This window comes from Episyrphus balteatus, chromosome 2, assembly GCF_945859705.1.
Source record: "Episyrphus balteatus chromosome 2, idEpiBalt1.1, whole genome shotgun sequence".
In the NCBI taxonomy this organism is placed as follows: domain Eukaryota; kingdom Metazoa; phylum Arthropoda; class Insecta; order Diptera; family Syrphidae; genus Episyrphus; species Episyrphus balteatus.
Window position 1 is genome coordinate 79,210,985 of NC_079135.1, and position 26,452 is coordinate 79,237,436.

The 26,452-nt window shown below is 30.5% G+C and overlaps 1 protein-coding gene across 3 annotated transcripts; it reads left to right on the plus strand.

Moving 5' to 3' along the window:
• Positions 1-831: 831 nt before the first annotated feature.
• Positions 832-25,357, plus strand: LOC129908866 (probable cationic amino acid transporter). 3 transcript variants are annotated; one of them, XM_055985675.1, is made up of 13 exons: positions 832-940; positions 1,317-1,473; positions 11,977-12,105; positions 12,169-12,322; positions 16,313-16,444; positions 16,516-16,614; positions 16,675-16,883; positions 16,944-17,115; positions 21,308-21,491; positions 21,557-22,125; positions 22,185-22,350; positions 22,411-22,627; positions 24,650-25,357. In XM_055985675.1, exons 3-13 carry the CDS (start codon positions 11,977-11,979, stop codon positions 24,983-24,985), a joined length of 2,367 nt encoding a protein of 788 aa, XP_055841650.1. In that variant the 5' UTR covers positions 832-940; positions 1,317-1,473; the 3' UTR covers positions 24,986-25,357. The 3 variants fall into 3 exon arrangements, with proteins under 3 accessions (XP_055841650.1, XP_055841652.1, XP_055841651.1); XM_055985677.1 differs by lacking the exon at positions 832-940 and adding an exon at positions 974-990; XM_055985676.1 differs by lacking the exon at positions 832-940 and having other exon boundaries at positions 1,211-1,473.
• Positions 25,358-26,452: the final 1,095 nt, after the last annotated feature.

Here is a 26,452-nt window from a genome sequence, read left to right on the forward strand (position 1 = left end):
ATTTTGAATTATGCATTCAGATTTCACAACAACGCAGTCGACATTAACAAACTTGCATGCGTGGTAATATGCGATTTTGAAGTATGAAGTAGGTTCTGTGCCCATACCATTTGCAGAAGCTCATACAGAACTAGTTCGTCCCACTAAAGCAAGTACATGTGACTTACTCATCCACTTAAAATTTGTATAATATTTTTTCCCTTTGATATTCATTTCCATTCTAAAAAAAAACGCCCTATCTATATTTTGCACACTGCGTCAATCCTTTCCTCTGGCCTTCAAAAACACTCTGCCAAAACCCATTAACGGATACCTACACTCATGTTAGATATGTACTGTATACCTTATTCTGCTTTATCCACTTGTATGAACAAAATACAAAAAACAAAAACCAACATAAGTCTCTTTTAAGCCCAAAAACATTTTCATGAAGATAATTGACTTGATAAACTATTCAGCAGATAAAACATAAAAGTATGCACAGAGACGTTATTATTCCTTCATGATTTTGTTCCAAAAGGTCATTGCATAGGAAATTTTTGCTGCCTATTGTATATGTGGATGAGAGATACATACATACATACTTTATATTTAAGAACAAGGAGTGGGTGTTTTGGCCTTTTAACACCCCATCGCACAGAGTACCATTTTAACCCACTGATAGACAGAAACTTGAATGAATATAAAAAAAAGGAGCTTTCCTTCCACAACGAAGAACCGAAAGGAACGAAGAACCACACTGCCAGGACATTATCGCCAGATACAGATAGTAAAAATAAAACCCCCTCACAATAAAAAAAAAAAAGTTATTTCCAGTGCGCCAACTCTGTAGCCACAGAACGCGTTTGAAGTTTTCATTCAAAGAAGGATAATCAAGAGAGAACTCCTGCGATTATATAGGGAAAATGGCGCTGGAACACTACTTGTGAAAATCTTCCTTGTTCGTGAAAAAATATATTTTTACTTTTAATCAATACAAAAAATAAAATCGTAAAAAAAATATTATTCTCCCCTTTGAGTGTTTTAAGTTTTAATTAAAAAAAAATCTAATTTTAAACAAGAGAAAATTCAATTGAAAAATACTAAAAAAAATTAAATAAAAAAAAACATGTATATATTGTATATGTTAAAGAATAGAAAGAAAGAAAAAGTGAATTTGTTCATTTAGCTTGTTAAGCTACGTGTTGATTGGAATATAGTTTTTTTTTTGTTTGTTAAATTAATACAAAAAATAGTAGAAAAATAATGTTTTAAACTTTGTACCTATCGCAAAGAAAATTAAAACCAATCACTTAAGGATAAATCATACATTTCAGATGCAATTAAAATTTTTACACAAGAAAATGATGGATCTGTGAAGGATACATGAAAAATATTACCACTCATAAGCGACGATTGACAAACGACGACGCGACGCGACAACGGAAAGAGCACTCCATTAAGCTAAAGCAGTACCATTAAACACTATTAAAGGTAATAAATAAATGGATAACATTAATTATTATGGTAATGGAATCCAGAGTTTAATTAAATTTCACCTATAAATCTTGTAATATCGTCCTTGGGTCTGGCTTGCTCTCTGGTGTTCCTATATTGTGTTTTATTGAGGTTACACGACGACTTGTAACTCCTATAAATCGTCTATACAACCGTTTCAGACTATATTACTAGACCTGTTGATAAAGACTCTTTAGTCTTTTTTTTTATTTATGAACTTGTAGAATTATTTACTCTTTTTGTTTTGTTTTTTTTTTTTTCCATTTTGTTAATCCTACAAAAAAAACCTGAAATCCTTTGTCATACAAGTGAGAATTTGCGTGTGTTAAAAGTCAATTATCCTTCAGGTTCAGGTCGGGGCTTGTATAGGTTGTGTATGTGGACTTGCTGCTGCAATGTACATGACATTACATAACGAAATAATGGGAATAAAGGACATCAAGGTTAAGTGTTTTTTTTTTTTTTTTTTTTTTTTTTTGGGAGAATGGCTTTGCCTTGGACAATTTTTGAATATCAAATTCTATCTTTTCGATGTCCAATTAAGTTGATTGGAACAAGCAACCAACAAAATTGTATTCAAGAGCAGCTCTTTTGATAAGGGTTTGAGGTTTGGGGTTTTATTTAAAAATTAAAAAAAAAAAACGTCAAAATCAATTTCATAAATTAAATTTCGATTTTTGAGAAAGAAGACAAAAAAAAGGACTTTAATTTAAAACTGGGTCGCACGTAGTTATTTTGTCTGGTGGAAAATAAAATCAACACGTGAATTATTTAAATAGAGGGTATAAAATTTCAATAAAAGTCATTGTTCGTGTAAAATAAAAGAAAGAAAAAAAAAAACAGTGAAATTAAAAAAAAAGTAACAAGTAAACCGAAAATAAAATAAATACAATATAGCTCGAATTTTTCGTATAAAGCAAGGACATTTTGTTTGCTCAATAATAATATAATTGTCTTAAGATGTTTATCAAAATTGAAACGGGACAGGTGAATTGAATAGTATAATTAAGTTATGTTTATGCGGCATGTGAGGACATTGATAAATGAATAAGATTGATTGAAAATACACTGTCAGAAAAAACACGTTTAATTAAGGTGAAATAGTTGTGCATATATTTTAAGTTAATTAAAGTTGCATAATATTCATTTTTAGAAAAAAAAACTCGCATGACGAAGAAAAATGTGATACAAAACCGACAGTAAAATGTCCTTCAACAAATGTGAATACTAAAAAGCAATAAAATTAGATTACTTATGTGTATGTATGTATTTCTTCACAAAATGCATGACTGTGGGTTATAGATTAAAACAAATTTTACTATAGAGTTTTAAGCAAAATTTTGGATGGATGAACAATTACAAATCATTTATTTTCATGGATTCGATCAAGTTAAGAGTCATGGCTGATTTTAAGTCAATCTTCACTGAGAGCGTGCTTTAGCTCTACTATTAAATTGTACCTACCTCATTATTTGGTGTGTAATTTTTTCACTAGGATTCCTCATATATTTTTAATAGGGTTTGAATCAGAAGGACGTGTGGGTAGTTTATTTAAATAGAGAAGTAAATTATTTTGAGCATTGTGATGGTGATAGGTTCAATTTTTCTCAAGGCAATCGGAACCAAACTTATTTGGAAACATAATTTTTGATACTTTTGTTGGTTCAGTTGGCAAGTTGTTTTTTTTTTTTTGAATGACTGATCTTCTTTAATTTTCTTTTTTTTTTAAATCATAAGAAGTACTTTCTACGCAACAGAGTCATGCATTTAACTTCTTTATATAAAAACTTATAAGTATATGATTTGACTGTCTGTCTGTTTCCCACACGTCTCCTATTTAGTTTCAGAAACATGCTCACTCGATTATTTTATGGAAATGTTCTTGTTTTCGTTTCGCTTTTAAGTTATGAAAAAATTTTGAAATTAAATTCTTTGAAAAATATGATTTCAAGTAGGTACTAAATTAAAAACCTAAAAATTCAATTTTTTTAACATTTTGATCTTGACTTATCTTTAGGCTCTTTTAAAGCATTTGTTAAAAGATGTTAAAATATAAGCAAAATTTTAAAATATGAGCAAAATTTTAAAATATGTAGGGTAGAGTTGCCTATTTTCGGCCGTCTCCAGTTTCCGGCCACCTTTGGGAAAATCGTTATAACTAGGGATTTCGTAGTGTTTATTCCAAAACTTTGCTCTTATGCTGTTGTCTTATATGTTAGAACAGCACACGAGTTAAAATTTGGAATAAACCCCTTTGAAATCAGTAGTTATAACGATTTTCCGAAAGGTGGCCGGTAACTGGAGACGGCCGCAAATAGGCAACTCTACCCTAGTAGGTATTTTATTTTTTTGCCCATTCCTTATACCGTTTGCAAACGTGTATTTTCATCAAATTTATAATTCATATACATATACCTAGTATACCGTTTTATGGATATAAAATGTCATGAAAAATTTGCTAAGGCATATCATTAAAGTGACATCGAATGATTCATGGACCACTATGGTGTATACGTAACATTTTTTTCTATAGAAAAACTTAAAGAGTTAATACAAAGGAGAATGGGCATATTGGACGTTTGGCGGCCAGTAATGAAATTGGTATCAAATGAAAGAACTATAACGTAGGAAAAATTTTTACTATGGCCGTTTCGTTGTATTGCATTTGGAATGGAAGATATTGCAATATTAGTGTTGTTAATGCATAGAGCAATATGCGAAGGGCAAATTGAATTACTATTTTAATTAAATTATGAAATATGATTTTATGTCATTTTTTCTATGATTTAAAACCTCAATCTTGAATATCCGACCAATGGAACTCAAAATATTAGCTTTTTAAGCCAGCCACTTCAAGATTTTGTTTTTGAGTTTTCAAAAGGAAAAAACAAATAAAAAATTGAGAAAAAAGTCTTAAAATAGACTCGAAATTGATGTTTTAAAAAGCTAATATTTTGGGTTCTATTGGTTGGATATTCAAGATAAAGGTCTTCAGGCTCAGGGAAAATGACAGATTATCATATCTTGCACTTAAAATACACGTTCAATTTTAAACATTGAGACAATTTGCATTAACTTTTAAATGCAAAAATGCATTTTATCGGTTTGTGAAAAACGTTAGAAGGACAAAACTTCTGCACAATGTATGTAAGACTTAACTACATCAAAAAATAACAAAATCGTTCTTGGCCGCGGAACGTCCAAGTTCCATATGAAATTGCCCATTCTCCTTTACAATTTATTATTTTTAAAATACAGATAAACCAAACTCTAAATCTACTTTAAAACGGAGGTCGACTTTAAAAAAATTTACAACAAGAGTCGACTTTTTGGTATTTTCGAACGGCTTAAAGTATATACTTTATCGTTAAAAAGGTCGTCTAACTTTAAGGGCGGAATTCATAGTCGTCACTCAAGTTGAGAAATATCTTAAGCATTCGCTCAAGCGAATCCTTATTCATAGTCATCACTTGAGACGAAATTTTCGTCAAGTGATTGTCTGAGGAGGCTTTTTAACTTGAGGAAACGCTTAAGTTTTTTCAGTCAGTTGATATTAAAACGCAAGTGTCATTGCGAGCGTTTGTTTTTATTATTTAACAATTAAAAGTTGCACTAATTTTATAATAAAATAAATGAATTGCGAATATTTGATTTGAGTTGTACGAGTGGGACGATGAATCCGACAGGTATGTTGGACAAACGAGTGCGAATTATTAAAAAAATGTTTTTTGATGACAGTTAATTCAAATCAGTCAAATTTTCAAGTTTGAGAAAAAAATTTCCTCAAGACAAGATTTTTCTTTACTCAAGTGACAGCCCTATTTTCAATTCCCTTGAGCGATTGCTTGAAATATTGCTCAACTTACTGGAGTTGAGAAAAATCTAAACTCAAGTAACGACTATGAATTTTGCTAGCAAAACGTTTGTTTATCTTTTTAAAGAATGCTTATATTTGTTGATGTGTGTCAATGAATAGCAATAAAAGTCAAGAAAAATGGTTTTAGAAGTGAAAAATATTCTTTAAATTAATTCCTTCTCATATGTATTTGAACACATAAATTGAACAAAATATATCCTGAACGGTACAATTAAAATGATGCCTCAAATCAATAATTTAAAACAATTTTTCCAATGTGCAATCACTCATCACACATTCCTCAAGGAAAACTAAGGGCCAGTTGTACAGCCTCGGATCAGGAATTTAACTCGTCGATTTCGGCGGATTAGCAGTGGATCAACTTTGGTTCAAGGATGGATTTACATAGCTATTTCAACCTATATGGACCTAGATCCAGTGCTAAAAATCAATTTTACCACCGAATTCAGAAGATAAAAGTTGCTGAACCACGGATCAAATATTTGTACAACTGGCCCTAAGGGTTGTTCATTTGAAGTCAAGGCTAGTGTTTTTTTTTAAGTTCTAGACTCACAATTGACATTATTCCACAGTACTCATAATTGAAAAGAACACTTCCTTGGCATTAAATGAAAACCTTTGGTTTTTTCTGTCCAATGTAAATTGGGTATGATTATTCGCATGGTTTTTAATTTAATTGTCATTTCATTGACAAAAACAATAGAAAAATCACTTGAACTTCAAAATATTTTTTTTTTGCAAAATGTTTATTTTTTGGAAGGGTTTGTTTGACTTACTTTTCTGTCAAATTTAGGTACGTTCAACAACAAATTTGCTCAAGTTACGTTACATGTCTACTCTAGTAAGAAGAGTATTTTGAACTGTTTAAAAATGAGAAAAAGTAAGACGAGGATTTAGAACTAAACGAATGCTCTAACTACATAGAGTAGGCTTTATCGCTTAAACGAGCACTGACTGAAAATTTGCGCCATTGAATTTAAAATAACCGAATGACCGATGAACCAATGAATCGACGAACAGAACGACGGACGCAACGGACGGTTTGACGAAAACCACATTTTTGGATTTCGGCTGGATTTTTATTAAATTCTGAAAGTTGTTTTTTTTCCTCGCTTAGAAAGTGTAGGCCCTGTACAAAATTTTCGAGTTATTTGAATTTATCGAAAAAGGCTGTAATGATTTTGATTAAACTTTGTGCGCATAAAAATGAAAGCAATTGCAATACAACGAATGTTTAGTTTTTCTCAAAAAAGTCAAATAGTGACAAAAAAAAAATGGCGTTGAAAAAATACTCTCGGCTCTTCACGTATATAATAAAATTTCTTTGAAATTTATGTATATGGAGACAGTTAACAGAATAACGTTTTCTCAAATCCAAATCCTTCATCGAATCAGAAGGAAGAAATTGTATTCGACAGTTGAAATCATAATTTAAGTAAATTCATTTAGTCATAATTGCAAAAATAAGAACTGACAATTTAAATAATATAAGATAATATTTTTTTTTACCGCAAGAATCTTCCTTAAAACTAATTTTTCTGATAAAAATTGACGCAAAGAAAAATATTTCGCAGTTTGTTTCAATTTTTATTTTTGTATTGCTAAACAATGTTTCATTCAGGAGTTGAGGTCAAATCAAGAAAATACAGTTGCCTGAATAAATATTTCTACTGTCTATTCACCGATAAATAGTCCAATAGAAAAATTCGCAGAAACGTTAATAACTACTTATGAAAATAATGAAAAGAACACAAAAAAAAAACCACAAGTCTCCAGAGAGGAAGGTTGAGGCTCTACGATGCCGCATCGAAAGTGTTTATTTATGCCTTCAAATATGTTGACTATTCTATAATAAGCAATTGAGATTGACATAAAGTAAATTCAAATTGTTTTCTTATAAAACTGTCTCCCACCTACTTAAAAATAACATACATAAAGGATAACCTTTTCAAATACACCACATCAGAAGAGAAAAAATGTTTACCAAATCGAAGTTTCCATCCAATTTCTTCGTAAAAGGATGTTGGATGGTACTCAATTTTCAGAATGTGTGTAGATAATGTTTTTGAAATAAACATCTCATCTCTCATACAATAACTCAACACCCCATTAAGCTACGACACAACACCCAGCAGTAATTTTACTTCCCATTTCTATTCTGTGATAAATCATCACCATTTTATATGTAACTTTAGATGTGCAATTTCTCCTCTCGATGATTGGCAGGCGATATCAATTACTAAAAAATTGCTTGATTAAAATGATTGGATGTCACTCGCACTATATAGAATAGAAAGAAAAACGTTTATTTTTTTTTTTTTCATTTTGTCCCATTTCACATGAAAATTATGACAGGTTCGGATGGGAGTTTTTAAATCGATTTCTCGTGTTCGATTTCATTAATAAAGTTTGTTATGAACTCTTTTTAGTTGTAGTTGTTTTTTAGGATGATAAAGTTTTAATCGAATTATCATGGACTTAAAATTGAAAAGATAATTTGAAGTGTAAATGAAAATCAATTACTGAACTTAAATAAAAGAACAAAAGGGTGAATGTGTGTTTTGTAAAGTTTGGTCAGTCGAATTCAATTATTGCAAGTGCATTTAATCTGAAACAAACTTAATATTTAATTTCTATTAACAAAAATGTATGTGGATATATTTAATGACTCAATGCAACAATAATTGTGTAAGGTATTCAATGTGCGTTGAATATAACAGAAGTTAAAATTGTTATTTTGGAAGAAAGTATCAAAAAAATGTTTTTGTTCTATCTAAGTTCAAGAAAACTAAAATTTTTCACATCGCGGCTCCATTCTCGTGAAAATGTGGGCATCGAAAAACCATTTTAACTCAGAAAACTAGAAAATAACCTTATATGTTTTTGGCACATAGCGTATATAACTTTTGAAATTTATGTTCTTTTTCTTTCGTATGTATGAAATAGAGTACTTATTGAAAACTCATGAGTTTCGGACATTTAATTTAAACTAGAGCTTAAAAATATTTGGAATCTAAAGAAAAAGTAAAAAATACTTATGTTTTTGTGATTTTATGAAAATATCAAAACAAAGTAATTTTTATTTTAAAGCTATAGTTATTTTTAACTTTATTAAAGTTTTAAAAATAAATTTTCAATAGGATTAAAGTCTGAACGTTTTATAGGGAAAATAGTAAATGTTTGATAAAAAATCAGGACGTTATCCAAATTGGTACTTAAAACACCAAAATATTAGCCGTTTTTGCTCTTTTAATTTAATTGCTTTTATGTACGTACATATATGTATAGTTTCTTTTTTTTTACAGTTATTATAAAGTTATAAAATTGGGTGTGAGAATTTTGTTATGAAAACTATCAATCAATTGAGTTTGTGATACTATCATAGAAGAAAAGTTTTTTTTTTTCTTTTTTTTTAAAGCATCTACTGCGGCTCTATATGAAAGTTTTCCCGTAGTTTTTCTTCAATTATTATTTATTATTTATTATTTTTTATTTTATTTTTTTCCTTTTTTATCAAAAAAAAAGTTTTTTATTTTAGTAGCAAGATATAAACTTAAATATCATATCTCTGTGCATGCTGTGTATTCACTGTGCTTCTCAAAATTGCAACGATTTTTTCTACGAAAGTAAAGTAAAGTAATATTAAACGATTCGTGGGACACCATGGTGTATACGTAACATTTTTTTCTATGGAAAAACTTAAAGTGCTAATATAAAATTACTACTGCTGATCAAGAAATTAAAGGATTTAATTTTTTATGATCTTATTTTAATCTTTCAAATGTTGTTCATTACTGGCTAGATTTGAATGCTTTATTGCCCCGGGAAGTTCAATATTAAAAAATTTTTTTTTTGATTATTTTTTTCTGTTTATAAATAACATTACACTAATATTTTTGTAAGATCAATCATTTTTTATTTTTCTGGGTTTATCAAACCGAAAGAAATAATATAAGATTCCATATCAGTAGCAACAATAATAAAAAAATGTGATGACTCTACAAGGAAAATGAATTTAAAAAAAAATGCCCTTCGTACTTTTTATAACATGTCGTCACCCCAGAATAACAAGACATTCAAATTTGAAATTGTGATGAAAAAAAATGTATGTAGGTACTCAATAAGAATCACTTCAAGCTCTTTCCTCCTTTTCTAGATCTAAATTAAGTTACGTTAAGTTAATTTTAAAATAAAAAAGTTTTTGTGTTCTTTATATCCATATGTATTTTTTTTTTTTTTATTAAATACGACCTTGTAAATTGTAACAGAAGATATATAAATGTAATAAAAACTGCACTTTTGTACATTGGCTTTTTATAGGCTGTAATGAATTTAGATTCAATCCCGTGCCCTTATTCCGTGGCACAATAGGGAGTTCAAAGGATTGCTATTTGTAAAGTCTAAGCTCTTTGTTTATTTTTGCAATATCTCATTTTTTAATCTTTTCGAAATAAATATAGACGGAATTCATAGTCTTTAATCGAGTTAAGGCTTGGCCACACCGAAGGGTACATGCGGTAGCGGTACGGATAATTGTATGAAAAAAATTCCACATCTGAACGTTGATGTGTCAGTTTGGAATTTTTTTCATACAAGTACCCTCACCGCTACCCGTACCGCTACCGCATACCCTCCAGTGTGGCCAAGCCTTTAAGGTTTTTCTCAACTCCAGTAAGTTGAGAAACATTTCAAGCAATCGCTAAAGAATTAAAAATAGGGCTGTCACTTGAGTATAATTTTTTCTCAATCTCGAAAATTTGACTGATTTGAATTAATATAACTGTCATCAAAAAAACAATATTTAAAAATAAATGAATACAAACTACATATTAAAAATGTCCTTCGTCAAAAGAGTTCAAATTTTAATTGTTAAATACAAAAAACAAACGCTCGCAATGACAGTTGCGTTTTAACGTCAACTGACTAAAAAAAAAATTTAGCGTTTCCTCAAGTAAAAAAGCCTCCTCAGACGTTCATTTGAGAAATATTTCGACTCCAGTGATGACTATGAATAAGGATTAGCTTAAACGAATGCTTAAGATATTTCTCAACTTGAGTGACGACCATGAATTCTGCCCAATTATGTATTTGTTTGCGTCTGGGGCTTATACTTACAGAGCAATAATCTGCAAAGCTGCATTGATAAAGTCCATTTTATGGTCATTCATTTTCAAATTAGAATTCTAGAAATTCTTTGCTTTACAAATGAAACCTTCCGTCATTTAAGATGCATATATGTATGTATGTGTGTGTTCGTTTTTATTTTTAACTTTTGGACAGGGGAGAGTGGGACTAAAAGTAACAGGGGTAAGAAGTAACAGTTAAAAAAAGCGGTGGTCCTTTCAATATTAAGAAACGCGTGAAAGAGAAAATGCTCATTTTTTTCATATCTACCGGCACATTTTCTTCAGTTGAAGATTAGACGGCAGGGTGAGGAGTTATACTAGTGGTGCCCAAAAAAAGCATGTTTGTAACTTTGTTTTTAAATTTTATTTTTGGTCTACCTCTTTACCCGAAAAAGATGTAGTGCTAAGTGTTTTTTTTTTTTTATATGCATTTGTGTTTTGGCTCAAATTGCATGTATATGTTGGGTCTATATCAGTTTTAGCTTTTTATTCAAGTTCATTTTGTGTGAAAAATTTCATGCTGGAGCTAGTTGTAACATTTTCCGGTAAAAACCTACCTATATAACCGTTCGCTTATATATTTTTGTATAAACTGTGACTCAGGTGAAAATTCATTTTAATTTGTATTCATTGGACTATTATTTTACTTTTTCGTTTACTTTATTATCATTAATTTTTATTACAAGAAAGACTATTTGTTATCAACAAATTTAATATAAAATCATTTTTTGAATAAGTACCACAGTTCAACCTTGCTCTGTTCGGAGCATATTTGCCCCACTTTCGGGGGAAAAAGATCTTCAACGTTCAATGTAACGATTTTACGTGGGACTTACCCCACTTTGTACTTACCTACTGAAAAACTGTTTACCTAATGTAACCAAAATAACCCTGGGCATTAATGTTTTTTATTGAATTTGTATTTATTTTGGAATTGCAAACACATTTTTGAACCACCACTTGAATTTATAAAGCTTATAGGTAAAGCAATTTATGAATTCAAATGACATTAATTTAAGACTACTGTCAAATCTTCTCCGGAAATCTTGGATTTGCTCCACTTTTTTCAAATTTGCACCAACATTTTTCATGACTGAGGTTTGTTTTTATTATTACTCATTGAAAATAAATTAATATAAAAAAGTATTATTTCTCTTATTTTTAGTTCATGGTACAACCTACCTCGGTATGTGTTACACTTTGCCCCGTATGTGGGGTAAGTTCAAACAACACGATTTTTTTTTTGTAAAGCTTTATTTTTTAACATTGCAGTTAGATTTTGCTGAAATTTTGTGATGGATCTTGTAGTTAAAACATAGGTCTTTAATTTAAAAAAAAACTTGGGTTGACTTATTGTCAAATTTGTAGGAGGACCATCGGTTTTAGTAAAAAGTGTTACATTTGACCCATCTCTCCCCCCCACTATGATCTAAATAAAATTATATTTATGAAAATTTTAAAAATTTTTATTTATAGATGAAGTTTCCATTCCCATTACCAGCTGGTGTTTCATCTGGAGTTGCACTTTTTTCGAAATTAGTTCGCACGAAAGATCTCAGAAACGTTCCAAATGATAGTGCTCGCAATACAAAACCAAAGCTTACGGTAAGTTTATTGTTAAACTTATACACCCTTTATGCTAATTTTATATATGTATCTATCTTTCAGAAATGTTTAACGACACTTGATTTGACATCATTGGGAGTTGGATCATGTTGTGGAACTGGAATGTACCTTGTTGCAGGAATGGTAGCAAAAAATATTGCTGGACCAGGTGTTATATTAAGTTTCATTATAGCAGCAGTAGCAAGTATATTTTCAGGTGAGACAATGTTTTTGAATTCATCTCAAAGAAGAGTGTTGTCGTCCATTTTGATAAAGAAATATTTTTTTTTTAACGAAAAGCATATTATCACGCACTTGTAATAAATGCAACGCTCGGGAATGTATATTGCATTGTGTGAAAAGGGTACCGACCAGTATGAAATAATGGACTTCATAAATTATTCATATTTCATACTTGCTATATGGTAATAATAGTTGCGAGAAAAATGCACTTACCTTAGATAAATTATCCGGTTACATTATCCTTGGATATAATTGCTGGTTGTAAACTCATTTTTTTCACTTGATTTTTGTATAATTTGTTTTATTACAAAATTTAATAACATTATATCTACAAACACCAAAGTCTTATTTGAATTTGATAACTAATGGTTGCATGATTAAGTATAATAATGCACTCAAATATTCAAACGAAAAGTTTTGAAATTACACTACGCTATCCTGTGGGAATTAAGCCATGAAAGTACCTATGATGATCATTCTTTTGATGAAAACTTTATATTTTCATAGAAGCCACAACTATTCATGAAACTATTCTTGAACGAAAGTTAGAAAATAAGAGAACTGGATTAAATATTTCGTCCTTTAAATTGTTCATGTTCATTTGTGGTTTGTTTTTAGTGAACGGTGAGTAGAGATAGAGATGCCATTTAACCAAAAAAGTGGTAATCGTTGATTACTTAAATAATGCCTTTGTCTAGACTTTTCATTGCAATGAGTATATTGTACGTTTTGTATCTGGGTCAGGATGTCATGCCTAGGTTGGCCCGCCACCACAGTATTTGGGTATCGAGATTCTAACAACAGTAACTCTAATATCTAATTGGAGTTAATTATCTTTTAAACACGTTCTCCAACGACCTTAAATATTTAACTTAATTTATATATATTTTATAGCATGCCATTTTTTTCTTTTCCTCTCACTTAACACCTTATTATGTAAGGTTTTTGGGACTGTCACCAGAACGGACAATTTTGCGCTATGTGAAGTTGGTAATTTTTTTTGTATTCATAATTTTCTAACTTACGAAAAAAAAAGAATTTGTTGGAATTACTATGGTTAATTGAGAAAAAGTAGGTATAATAAGGACAATTTATGTGGGTACCTACTGAAAAGCAAACCACCTCATACAGCATTTTATACTTGTCGTTACTTTTGAAAAAAGTTTTGATAGATTATAATATGTAGCTCTCCTGGGTGTGCTTTGGGCACATCAAACAAATTATTGATTTTTACAATTGAAAAAATGTTTGTAAATATTTTGTGGGTTTTAAGGTGAATAAAAACAAATCCGATTATGCTTGTTACTTGTTAAACGTGGGATAACGAAAAAAAAATTATAGTTCATTCTGGGCTAACCTTGAACAAACGAACCACTGTGAAAAATCAACGATTTTTTCATGGACAAAAAAAAATTTTATGCATAAAAATATCTTTTGAACAAAATTGCGGGCTTTAGGAAAAAATGGTGGCTATCTGGGGCTAACGTTGGGCAGACGACCCACAATTTGAAATCAATGATTTTTATACTGAACAAAAACTAAATGTTTTTTTGTAATTTTTGAGGTGAAAACAAATAATTCCGTTATAATTCTGGAATTAAGGGTTTGAAAAAAAAAAAAATGGTGGGCTATCCTGGGTTAATTTTGGGCAAACGAATCAAGCAGGTTTGCAAAAAAATTCACATAGACCTAATTTTGTTAATTTTTTTCAAAAAATATCCCGAAAACTAAAAGACATATCGTCAGTGAAACCAGAAAAGGATAGCATTAAAACCTCATCGTTTTGAAGTCAATTGTATGAGTTCCCATTTTATAATTTGCTAGTAAAATAAAAACTATGAACTTTAAGGGGATTCTCAGTTTAAGGAACGGTAGATATCAGGTTTGGCTAACAGATGGCATTCAAATCTAATTTTCAGAAAATTTGGAGTTACACACTTTTCTGGTTTCACCGACGATATCGCTCATTTACTTGAACACTGTCACAACCATTAGTTCAGTCAAAGGGAAAAAATCTGAAAAAAGTGAATACTGTCATTACTCAAAAATCATGAGTTTTGAGTTATTAATGCAGAAGTTATTAAAATAAAGTAACCTTTAATCCTGCAGTAAGTCATTTCTTAACTTTAAAAACTGGCGGAGAAGGAGCCTTAGTTTTGTTTGAGAAACTAACTTCTTACAATGAGGAGTCAAATGCATGGGATCTGAAAAAAGTTGTGACGTCAGCAAAATTTTAATACAATGTTGAAGAGAGGTTTATCCTGAGTATAAATCTCACTTTGCGTATTGATTGGTCTTGTGGGTCGTCCGCCATTTTGAAAAACGCGTCTCAATATCTTGAGAATGACTGATCGGACAACAAATTTGCAAAGACTTTTCAGATTGGCAATATAATTATCTTTCTTTTTGTAGTACATCATTTTTTCTAGGAGTTATACTTTCAGAGTAAGAGAACCGCAAAGTGTCTTATTTTCAGTTATTTCCCACTTAACTCTAAAGCCTGAACTACATCAAAACACAAAGTCAAAAAAGTACAAAAAAGTAAAAAATAGCTCAAAATATAAAAATGACATCTATTGGAAAAAAATTAATTAAAAAAGCTCTTTTGTTTTTGAAGTTTTAAATTTCAAATAAAAAAAAAATTGAAAAATAAACAAATTACAGTCAACTCCATCTTAGTCGAATCGCCACAGGACAAGAAAATTGGTTCGAGTTGGAGGGAAATTCGACTAAGAGGAATCTATTTAATCTTTTTGCTGCAGTCGGTTTCATTAAAAACGGTTAAAAAATTTGAGTAAGAGGAAAATTTGACCTAAAGGAAGTACGACTTATAGGGAATCGACTGTATTTGAAATTTCAATTGTTTGTCAAAAGAGCTTTTTTTTCGCAAAATGACAGGAACTATGTGATCAAAGAGCTTCCTTACGGAAAGGATATAAAATATTGTTTGAGTGTATTTGTTTTTAAAAATTTGTGAAAATTGAAAGCTTGGTCTTGTTCAAGCTTTTTGAATCGAATACTTTTTTTAAATGAAAGGGAGATATACAAACAAGCTACTAGGGGGAAGAAGAAAAAAACATCGTGTTTACTTTTTTGTACTTTTTTGACTTTGTGTTACTTTGAACTACATTTCAGGCTTAACGGTTGTTTAATATATCAAAAAATACACTATTTGCGGTACTGTTACTCTGAAAGTATAACTCCTAGAGAAAAATAATGTACTACAAAAAGGCAGATAATTATATTTCCAATCTAAAAAATTCTCGAAAATTTTCTGTCCGATCAGAAGTTCTCGAGATATTGAGACTAAAGCCAAAACACAAAGTGAAAAAAAGTAAAAAAAAGTTTCTTATTTTTCAAATAATTTAAATTTTTAAATGTCACATGAATGAATTTGTTTTTTCAGATCCCATGCATTTGACTCCTCATTGACTGAATGAACTATGTATATTTTGTATGTAAAAAGATAGTTTCTAAAACAAAACTAAGGCTCCTTCTCCGCCAGTTTTTAAAGTTAAGAAATGACTTACTGCAGGATTAAAGATTACTTTATTTCAATAACTTCTGCATTAATAACTCAAAACTCGTGATTTTTGAGTAATGATAGTACTCAATTAAATGAGCGATATAAATCTGGTTTTGAATGCTTATCTAAAAATTATCATCAAAAGTACACCAATATTTAAAATTTGATGCTCCTCTATGCAGAATTTACTTACTTTAAAAAAAGATGTGGATTATGTGCGTAAATTATTGTCAACATAGAGCAAGATCTTGAATTCACTTCTAGTCAGTGAAGTGGGTGTGAAGTTATTATTTGGAATGAGCTGCGTATTCTGATTCTGGGAGTCTTTTGTTGTTTTGTAGTTTTTGGCTTTTTATACATATACCTACATATATGATTGAAATATTGAAACATTTTATATATTGTAAACTGGTTTTTTTTTTTTGTTTTATTTTTAAGGTGCTTGTTATGCTGAATTCGGAGTTCGAGTGCCAAATACTTCAGGATCTGCGTATATGTACTCCTATGTTGCTGTAGGAGAATTTGTTGCATTTGTTATTGGTTGGAATATGATACTTGAGTATTTAATTGGTAATAACTTTTTCAGTAGAAAATTTTCAATATTATAAATTTTGGTTTCTTAATTTATGTTACATTTACAGGTACGAGTGCCTGTGCATGTGCATTGAGTTCAAGTTTTGATTCGTTATCGGGTGGTCTTATAGGTCAAACTGTGGCAGATTATGTTGGCACAATTTTCGGTAACTTTAAAGTAAAAACAAAATTAATTCAAATCGTAATAATCGTTTCTAATTTAAAAGGTAAACCACCGGATTTTATTGCATTTTTCATTACATTATTAATGACATGTGTACTTGCAACGGGTGCAAGTAAATCGGTGTTGTTCAACAATTCGCTCAATATTCTTAATTTGGCTTGCTGGGTGTTTATTATAACAGCTGGTCTTTTCTATGTAGATACAAATACTTGGACTGAGCATCAAGGATTCTTACCATTTGGTTGGAGTGGGGTAAGTTTTTAACTTACTTTTTTGCACATATAAGTTTTAATTTAAATGTTATTATTTTAGGTATTTTCGGGAGCAGCAACATGTTTTTATGCATTTATAGGATTCGATATTATAGCCACAACTGGAGAAGAAGCACACAGCCCACAAAAAAGCATTCCAAAAGCAATAGTTGTCTCATTGTTAATTGTTTTATTCGCATATGTCACAAGTAGCCTGATATTAACTTTAGTTGGTAAGTTAAGATTTTTTTTAAATAATTTCCCAATCATACTTTGTGAAAGTATTTTTGTTTTTCCTATCTGGGAGTCTAGCCCAGGGTCGGTAATATTTGAAACCAAAAAAAATCATAGTAGGATGAAACCCATTGGAAAAGGAGGTGAATATGATAAAAATTAGGGGAAAAATAAATTACGGGCGAGCCGAGTTCGGGAAGTGGTAGGGTCGAGTTTTTAATGGCAAAAAATGGTATATCTCGATTTCCCGCAAAACTACAAGTTGTAGGTAATTAAAAGATCTAGAACTTATGTATAAACAATTTTTTCACATAACCTCAAAATTTATGTGAAAAATTCAAAAAACCGAGTTTTTGGTTTTTTATTTTTATCTTTTTCAAAAAAATGTTTTTTTCTACGAAATTCGGTGAAAACTTACCTTATTATGTCCCGAATACACAGTAATTTATTTGATTTAAAATATTTATTTTTAACCTTTTTTTTTACTTAATACCAAAAAACACCCTAATTTTCAATCGAAAATTCACGTGTCAAAATATCAGCTTTTTTCAAAAAATCGGTGGGCATTTTGTTCGTTAAAATCTCTACTTTCCAATAGTGTAAACAAAAATTTACATTAGTACACCAAAGTGCATGTTCTCGGAAAATGCAAAAAGCTTGAATTCGAAAATTTTTTTATCATTATTTAAAATTTTGGACTATTTATTAAAATTTACACTTAAATTACTCAAAAACCGTAACATTAATCAATGTAACATAAAATTTTACGGTTTTTGAGTAATTAAAGTGTAAATTTTAATAAATAGTCCAAAATTTTAAATAATGGTAAAAAAAATTCCGAATTCAAGCTTTTTGCATTTTCCGAGAACATGCACTTTGGTGTACTAATGTAAATTTTTGTTTACACTATTGGAAAGTAGAGATTTTAACGAACAAAATGCCCGCCGATTTTTTGAAAAAAGCTGATATTTTGACACGTGAATTTTCGATTGAAAATTAGGGTGTTTTTTGGTATTAAGTAAAATAAAAGGTTAAAAATAAATATTTTAAATCAAATAAATTACTGTGTATTCGGGACATAATAAGGTAAGTTTTCACCGAGTTTCGTAGAAAAAACATTTTTTTGAAAAAGATAAAAATAAAAAACCAAAAACTCGGTTTTTTTGAATTTTTCACATAAATTTTGAGGTTATGTGAAAAAATTGTTAATACATAAGTTGTAGATCTTTTTATTACCTACAACCTTACCATACAACTTTTCCCCATAGGACTTGTAGTTTTGCCGGAAATCGAGATATACAATTTTTTACCATTAAAAACTCAACCCTACCACTTCCCAAACTCGGCTCGCCAGTAATTTATTTTTTCCCTTAATTTGTATCATATTCACCTCCTTTTCCAATGGCTTTCATCCAACTATGATTTTTTTTGTTTTTTAATGTCCCTTAACATCTTAAAAACAGTGTGATCGTTGAAGAACTAGAATTAGAATTACATATACTTTAAAGACTTGCCAAACACTGAGCTGAGCTGAGACACATCATATAGAGTCTCGAAAAAAAGTTTGGTTTAATTTAAAGGTTTGACTTTTTGCAATATGGCATATTGATTTTTGTACCAAAATTACAATCCATTTTTGTAGATTTTCGAAAAAAAAACCCTCGCCGAAAAAAATTTCATTTAAAAAAAAAGTTTGTGAACTATTATTTAGTGGAACTCAAAGGTTTCTTTGTGGTCTGGTGGCAGAGTTATTCTAAATCCAAATAGTTTTTTTTTCCAATTTTCGAAATCAGGGGTCGAATTACCGCACACGAATACGATCGTACGTTAACGTTTTGTTTATTGCTCTCTCTATTTAATTTGTAGAAGAAGATAGGGACACATAGCAACCATACGTTAACGAACGTATGCCGTAGTTCGACCCCAGTTTTCTTTAGATACAAGTAAATTTTTCTAGATTTTCGGAAAAATTGCAAATCAGGTACATTTAAAAAATATTCCTCCAAGTCAATAGAGTATCGAAGGTCTTATTCTTTGAGGTTTGGTTTCAGTATTATTGACATCTGCATCCTTAAAAATTGAAACAAGCTAATACGCTGCGCTACATGAAATTGTTCCACCGTGTCATCTCCTGAAATCGACCACGATTTGTTCCTTTTTCAGAAAATGTTTCGTGATCAAAAATTTATCAGCAACCCACCATTCTTTTGTAACGAGAGCAGCTTGTGCATCGGAATAAACAATTACACAAGATATACACACGCTTTTAAAATTAACAATCAAAAAGTAGACTTTTCTTGTATTTTATTTACATTCTTTTTTATTAACGTAAATATTATACAAGTTAATAAAGGTTAAGATAAAGGTGCACATTTTTCCAGAATTGAATTGAAATGATTACGAATGAATTTTTGGGCTATATAAGCTTATGTATGCTGCAAAAATTATATCATTCATATTCCAGTAACAAAAGTTTTAACAATATGAAATTTAATTTGCTAGTATTGTTTGTTTTTGTGATTGTCATCGCAGGAACAATCGCAAAGAAGCCTTGTCAAGAGAAATGTTGGCTAAACGACCGCAGATATCGTGACGACAGATGTCCTTTTGGAGGCAAATTCTCGTACTATTTACAAGGCTTTGGGATTTGTTATTGTTGCAGGCCTTAATTGTTATAAAACTTGTAATACCTTTGAATAAATAAATAAATAAATAAATACATTATTTGGGTTTTAAAATTATCTTAATTTCGCTCATTGCGGTAAATAGGCATCGCAACTCGCAAGTCGGTAATAGTACCTCGAGTTGCGATGGAATATGACGCTAGAATTCTAGGTTCGATTCCCAGCGTCTACCACGAAAAATAAAAAGTTTTTCAGATTTTTTTCTTTTTTTCTTTTGTTTTGAGAAAGTCTCCATTAGAATCAATGTTATAAAAAGTGAAGACAAACTGTTTTAGGAAAAACATTATCGGTATAAGGCAGTATGTAGGAATGATTAAATATAACGTGAAAACTGCAACTTTAGTAAAACGTGAAGCCACAAAATTGGTAGAAGCGTAAGTCATTATACGAAGAAATTTCTTTATCCCCTTTATTCTTAGGGTATTTACTTCGCATTCCAGTAGTATTCCAGTGCAGATTCGAAGGATCAATGATTTTATTTCGGGGATTGACTGATTCAAGAGGCTCTAGGTCATGGGCATTGTAAGTTGCTTGTAACAACTTATCCTCTGGTTGGTGGAAAGCTAGTATCAGGGATATAGACTGTCAGAGAATCGTTTCGTCGGTAATCACGTTCTCGGGATGGGGTTCATCCAAGTTAAAGATGTTGAAGAGAAACAATGCTATTTTTTATCCTTGTGGATCTCCGACTCCTATGATTGTTGGTTTTCGATTTGGATCTGGAATGAAATAAGTTTTTAGTTTCGACATCACGCTGGATTCTTAAAAGAGGATATTAAGTAGGTAGAGTGCTTTTCCCAAAATTTAAACTGCATGTTAGAGCAGAAGTGATTCCAATATTAAGTTGAGGTTGCAGAAAACAGAAATTGGTCTAGACCTACATCGTTGTGGTTGTCCAAAAGAGCAAAAATTGGTACAGTTATTCAGGAGTATCCAGTAGAAAGATCATTACAGAGTGGGGTAGTTTTTTTTAGGACAAAGTTATTGATCGTAAAAGAAGGTCTTGCTGAATTCTTCCTGTGGCTCCTGGATTATGTTCAAAAGTTGTAAACTCTGTGCTGTCAACGGGATCACTTACTGGTCTTACTTAACAGCATTTTCTGACATAACTCGGCTCATTATGTCTTTAAAGTAGTCAGCAAAGCTAATGACTCTGTCATCGCCGGATATAACGCCACCGCTAGTGGTTATGATTATGATGGTTGTTGGAGTAGAAACATTGTTAAGGTCTCCATTTTTCTAAGTATGTCTAGTCTGTTTTAATGATTTGGATTCTCTTCTCGAATTGGACATCATTTAAATGGTACACAGAGTTCCTGTGTACCATTAGTTAGCATTAGTCAATAATGCTAGTTTTAAGCTCTCTTCGGTGAATCCGTGCAAGCGGCTCCCCACAGTCCTTCTGCACTATACATTTCTAGACTAGATGTTTTTGTGATTATAGATCTTAGTACCTTAACATTGATTTTTATTAAATTTAATACAAATATTTACTATGTAATTGCAGTACCTTATGATCAAATAAATACCGGAGCGGCGCTAGTACAAATGTGGTCATATGTTGATGCTCCAAAATGTCGAGCCATTGTTGCAGTCGGAGCAACTGGTGGTCTATTGGTGGCAATGTTTGGCTCAATGTTCCCAATGCCAAGAGTTATCTATGCTATGGCCTCAGATGGTCTAATATTCAAGTAAGTTTATTTCATTTTTTTAAGTGACAACAAAATTTGTATACCTTACTTTGAACATATCTTAGGCAATTATCACAATTGTGGGAGCGAACAAATGTACCAGGACTTGCAACACTTGGAAGTGGAATTGCTGCAGCCCTGGTAGCCTTAACCATTCGCCTCGAGATTTTGGTCGAAATGATGTCGATTGGAACTCTATTGGCCTACACACTTGTATCAACATGTGTGCTTGTGCTAAGATATCAACCCTATAGTACTTCATTGGTGGAATTACTTCCAGCTCAACTGAGAACTCCAATGCCACCAAGTACTCCAGATCCAGCAAATGCTGAAAAAACTACAAACAATTTAACCATCAAACGCATTACTCGAGGATCTCCAGACTCTGATGATTCATTTATCGATGATAGTCCCGATGGTTATATGGGAAGGGATGATCAATTTTTGGTATCGGATAGATCTGAAAATAAATTTTATGGCAGTGTTCATGGTGCTCCGACGGGTCCCACTGGTAACGCAACGGCATTCGATACAATCGGTGTTGGTTTGTTAGGTAGAAAGCTACAAGAGTTCTCCTATATGTGTCCAGGACTATTTCCTTGGGTTAATCCTGGACCAGCTACTTCAGAAAGTGGTAAGTAAATATCTTCCTTATTTAATGATGTTTCATTTAAAGGCCTTTATTTGTTGCAGGAATGTTTGTTACAAAACTTGTTGGGGTTATGTTTATATTCATATTCTTCTTGGACTTATTTGCTGCGATAGGATGGTCAGGAAGACTTGCCGGATTGACTTTCTCAATTTTAACTATAGGTATTATTGTGATATTACTAACTATATCCAGGCAACCACAAAATAGGTATGATTACATAAAAAATGTTACTTTTGAAAAATATTGAGTCAAAGTATTTTTGTATAGGTACGCCCTTGCATTCCTAACACCGGGACTTCCTTACATTCCAGCTATTGCAATAACAGTGAACATCTACTTAATATTCAAATTGAGTATATTAACATTAGTTAGATTTACTATTTGGATGTCTATAGGCTTGGTTGTATATTTTTATTACGGCATCACGCATAGTTCATTAGAAAATGCATCCGAAGAGATTGAACTAAGAGTTGATGAAGCTCAAGTAAGTATAAATAAGTACCTACATTTTAACTTAAAGTTAAGAGTCACTCGGAAAATATCGAGATTTTTTAAACAAATAAATATAAATTAATAAAAAACAGTTAATAATTTCTTTTATTTTATTTAGCCCTGATTTTTCAATCGTCAGTTAGACTATCAGAAGAATAAATATCAATATAAAAAAAACTTTTATTCCTAGGAATGAGCTCTATCTGAGGTTTATCTGACTATTGAAAAATTGGCCCTTAGAATTATTAACTGTTTTTTATTAATTTATATTTATTTGTTTAAAAAATCTCGATATTACCCACAACTTGGAGACTAAAACACCAAAATGCACTCGGAAAAGATTAAGGCTAAGTGTATTTTTCTGAGACTTTGGTGCACTATAAAACACTTTAGCATCAAGAACATTTTGTACAATTGAAGGAAAATATAACAGTTACCCCTACCAAAACCATCTGTGAGTATGGTTTCAGAGGCTAAAAAAGAAAGGTCTTTTTTTAAGTTCTATACATAACTGAAAACCAAAAGTTTCTTGGAGGTTTGGTTTCATCGTTTATTTGCATCCAAACAGATTTTTTCTTACATTCGGAGATTATCTGTGGACCAAAGTGTCGAAAAATTTTTGTTTTTTTAGATATGAGTTCACAGTGAACAGACCTATGCATTTAGATAAAAAAAATTAGATGTATTTATTATTATTATTTTTTTAATTTTCAAGAAAAAATCAATTTCATCAAAATTTATGCAGTGAAAGATGAAAAGAAATGTCTCTTTAAGCTCTATTCATAACTGAAAACTAAAAGTTTCTTGAGAATTTCGGTTGCTGATTTATTTGCATCAAAACATTTTTTTTTTAACAAACATTCTAAGGCAGATATCTGCGAAATTTTCCCATGGTTTCTCCTTTATTTGCATCCAAGCTTTTTTTGTTGTTACATTCGAAGGCAGATATCTACTGACCAAAGTCTCGAAACAAGTTTTGGTTTTCAGATATGAGTTCACAGTGCCTGTGTATTTTAGTAAAAAAAACAATTTTTTTTTTTCTTTGGAGAAAAAATCAAGGCTAAACTCTTGCCGAAAAAATGCACTTAAAAAAAATTTCCTCCAAATTCATCGAGCGAGACATCAAAAGAAAACATGGACCTTATAATCTTCAAAACATTAAAAACATCTTCAAAAATATAACGGGAAATGAATATATCAATTTTGAATATCTGTAAATGATCATTTGGTGACGCCCGCAGAGTTAATTTAAAAACAAATGAAAGCGAATTTTTTTTTGTTCACTTAAAGCCCAGGAAAAATAGATTTTTTAAAGGAAAAAATTCGTAACAAGCTGATTTTTGGTATACGGCTTGGTGTAAGGATAGTTTACAATCTGTGAAAAGTCCTGACTCCTGAGGTTTCCTCTATCCGCTAGTCCCTTGATATGGGGTCAAAGGTCACAACATTTTTTATTTTTAAAATGGTAGGTTTTAGACAAATATTATGTTCTACAAAATTGTAGCGGAGACTATTTTAGAAAAAATTATCGTACAAAGTTTTCTTGTATCATGCACACCGTTTAGAAATTATATCACTTCAAAATCGCATAAATGTTTTTCTTGATATTTTTATAATTGTTATTTTAATCAAATTACATGGGATAGTTTGAAATTTTGTAATGTCTAAACGGTAAGTGATACAAAAATAACTTTAAAACAATTTTTTGTAAAATAACTTCAGCTACAATTTTGTAGAACATAATTTTTGTCTAAAACCTACCGTTTTTTAAATAAAAAATGTTGTGACCTTTGACCCCATATAATGGGACTAGCGAACAGAGGAAACTTCAGTACTTTTCACAGATTGTAAACTATCCTAAAACCATGCTGTATACAAAAAATCAGCCTGTTCCTTTCTCTGACAATTTTTCGTTTATTTTTACTGGCATTATATTATATTTTGAATCCTTTATGGTTTATAAACAAGGTGCATAATTTTGTTCCGGCTTTAATCAAACAAATATTTTTTCTAGGATAACAACTCTGATGAAAAAGCTGTTTGGGATCAACAAAACTTCGAACAAAACTACAGTTCACCTGATGTTATATGGCATTATGGCAACACTGAACGTGATCACAATACAACATCATCTTGGAACAATGCACCCCAAAGAACCACAAATAGCAATGCTGGTCTTCGGGTGAAAAAACCACCTCCTCCCAAGCCCCCAGCACCGCCAGCAAAAACTAAGTCTTCTGACCAAACTAAAAGAAACCAAAACCAAAATCAAACCACAAAACCAACAGCTGATAAGCCAGGCTTCAGTATGTTTGTGGATGAAACGCAATTTCCCTCGTGGGACGATTGAAATTGTTCCGCATCTGATCGTTCCTCTAATAATAATAATTGCATTGTTATGTGTAAAATTTTAAAGTTATTTATATATACAAAAAATTCTATTGTTTCCATCAAGTGTACATTTTAAACATAATATAATATATATTAATATTTATGACTCATTCTTATAAAACATTTAATAAATTCAGTTTACAAATTTATGATATATATACAGAAAAATATACATATTAAAAAATATATATATATATTATTATATATACATACATTAACATTTTAAATATTTGCCCTTCCGTTTTTATAAATGTAAATAAATACTACTTCTATGCGGGAGTTATTCTATAAGATACAACAACAACAACTTGTAAACTATATTAAAAAACAACTACTTACAGAAATACATCTCCAGATTTATTCAAGGGATTCAAAAACCCAACAAAAGCCATATCTTAAACTCAAGAGTTGATTTTTTTCGATGTTTTGATGAAATAAATTTACAATTCGTTTTCGATTCCGTTTTACGAGTAAATACCACACAAATTAAATTAAGTTTCCATTTTATTTATGAGGTAGATAGAAAATATAAAACAAAAAAAAAAAAAAAAAAAAAATAAAATAAATAAAAACATATATATATATTTTAACGAATAACATAATTTAAGTAAAAACAAAAAAGTAAAACAAAAAAAAAAAAATCTTAAGCAATTTCAGCGCATGCACACCGCAGAATACGACTAAAAGAGTTAAGCATGAAGAGCGCGGCATGCGTGTACTAATAATTTATTTATTTATTTATATAATAAAAAAAGTATATTATATATAAATGTAAATGAAAAAATAACTAATGAAAGCCCACTGAATTGCGTCTTACAATTTCAGCCCTATTATACACTTTTACAAATTATTCAATTCTTTTTCTTTTTTTTGTTAACATTTTGCATTTTATAAATAAAGTCTATTTCAAAATATGTTTAATAAAAATTGATTATTGAAAAAAATTAATTGATATTGTTTTATTTATTTACAATTTAAACGGCTTCTAGACGATACAACCGTTTTACCCTATTTAACGAACATGGATTACCAGAAACAGAAGAAATACAAATTTTATGGGACCTTTTATGTACTAGAACCATTCCCTCCTTCCCCGTTCTATTATTATTGAGCCTCTGAAAAAATTAAATGTATTTGAGCCCCCAAAATAATTAAAAGGATTTTTTAATGGCAAATACAAAATAAAACAAATAAGATGCAGGTTGCAGGTACTCATGGAAAACAAATAATAATAATTCAAGTGTATCCTGTTTGTTAAGTGGGTTTCCATCTTCAAAAAAACTCTAATTTGAAGAAGTACAATGTATTTGCATGCATCTTAGCTAAAATTCATAACTTTTAAAAATTTAAAAAGAAAAGTTTTTGAAAAATAAGAAAATAACAATGATAAGCCCAATACAATTCAATAAGAATCCTTATTTTTAAT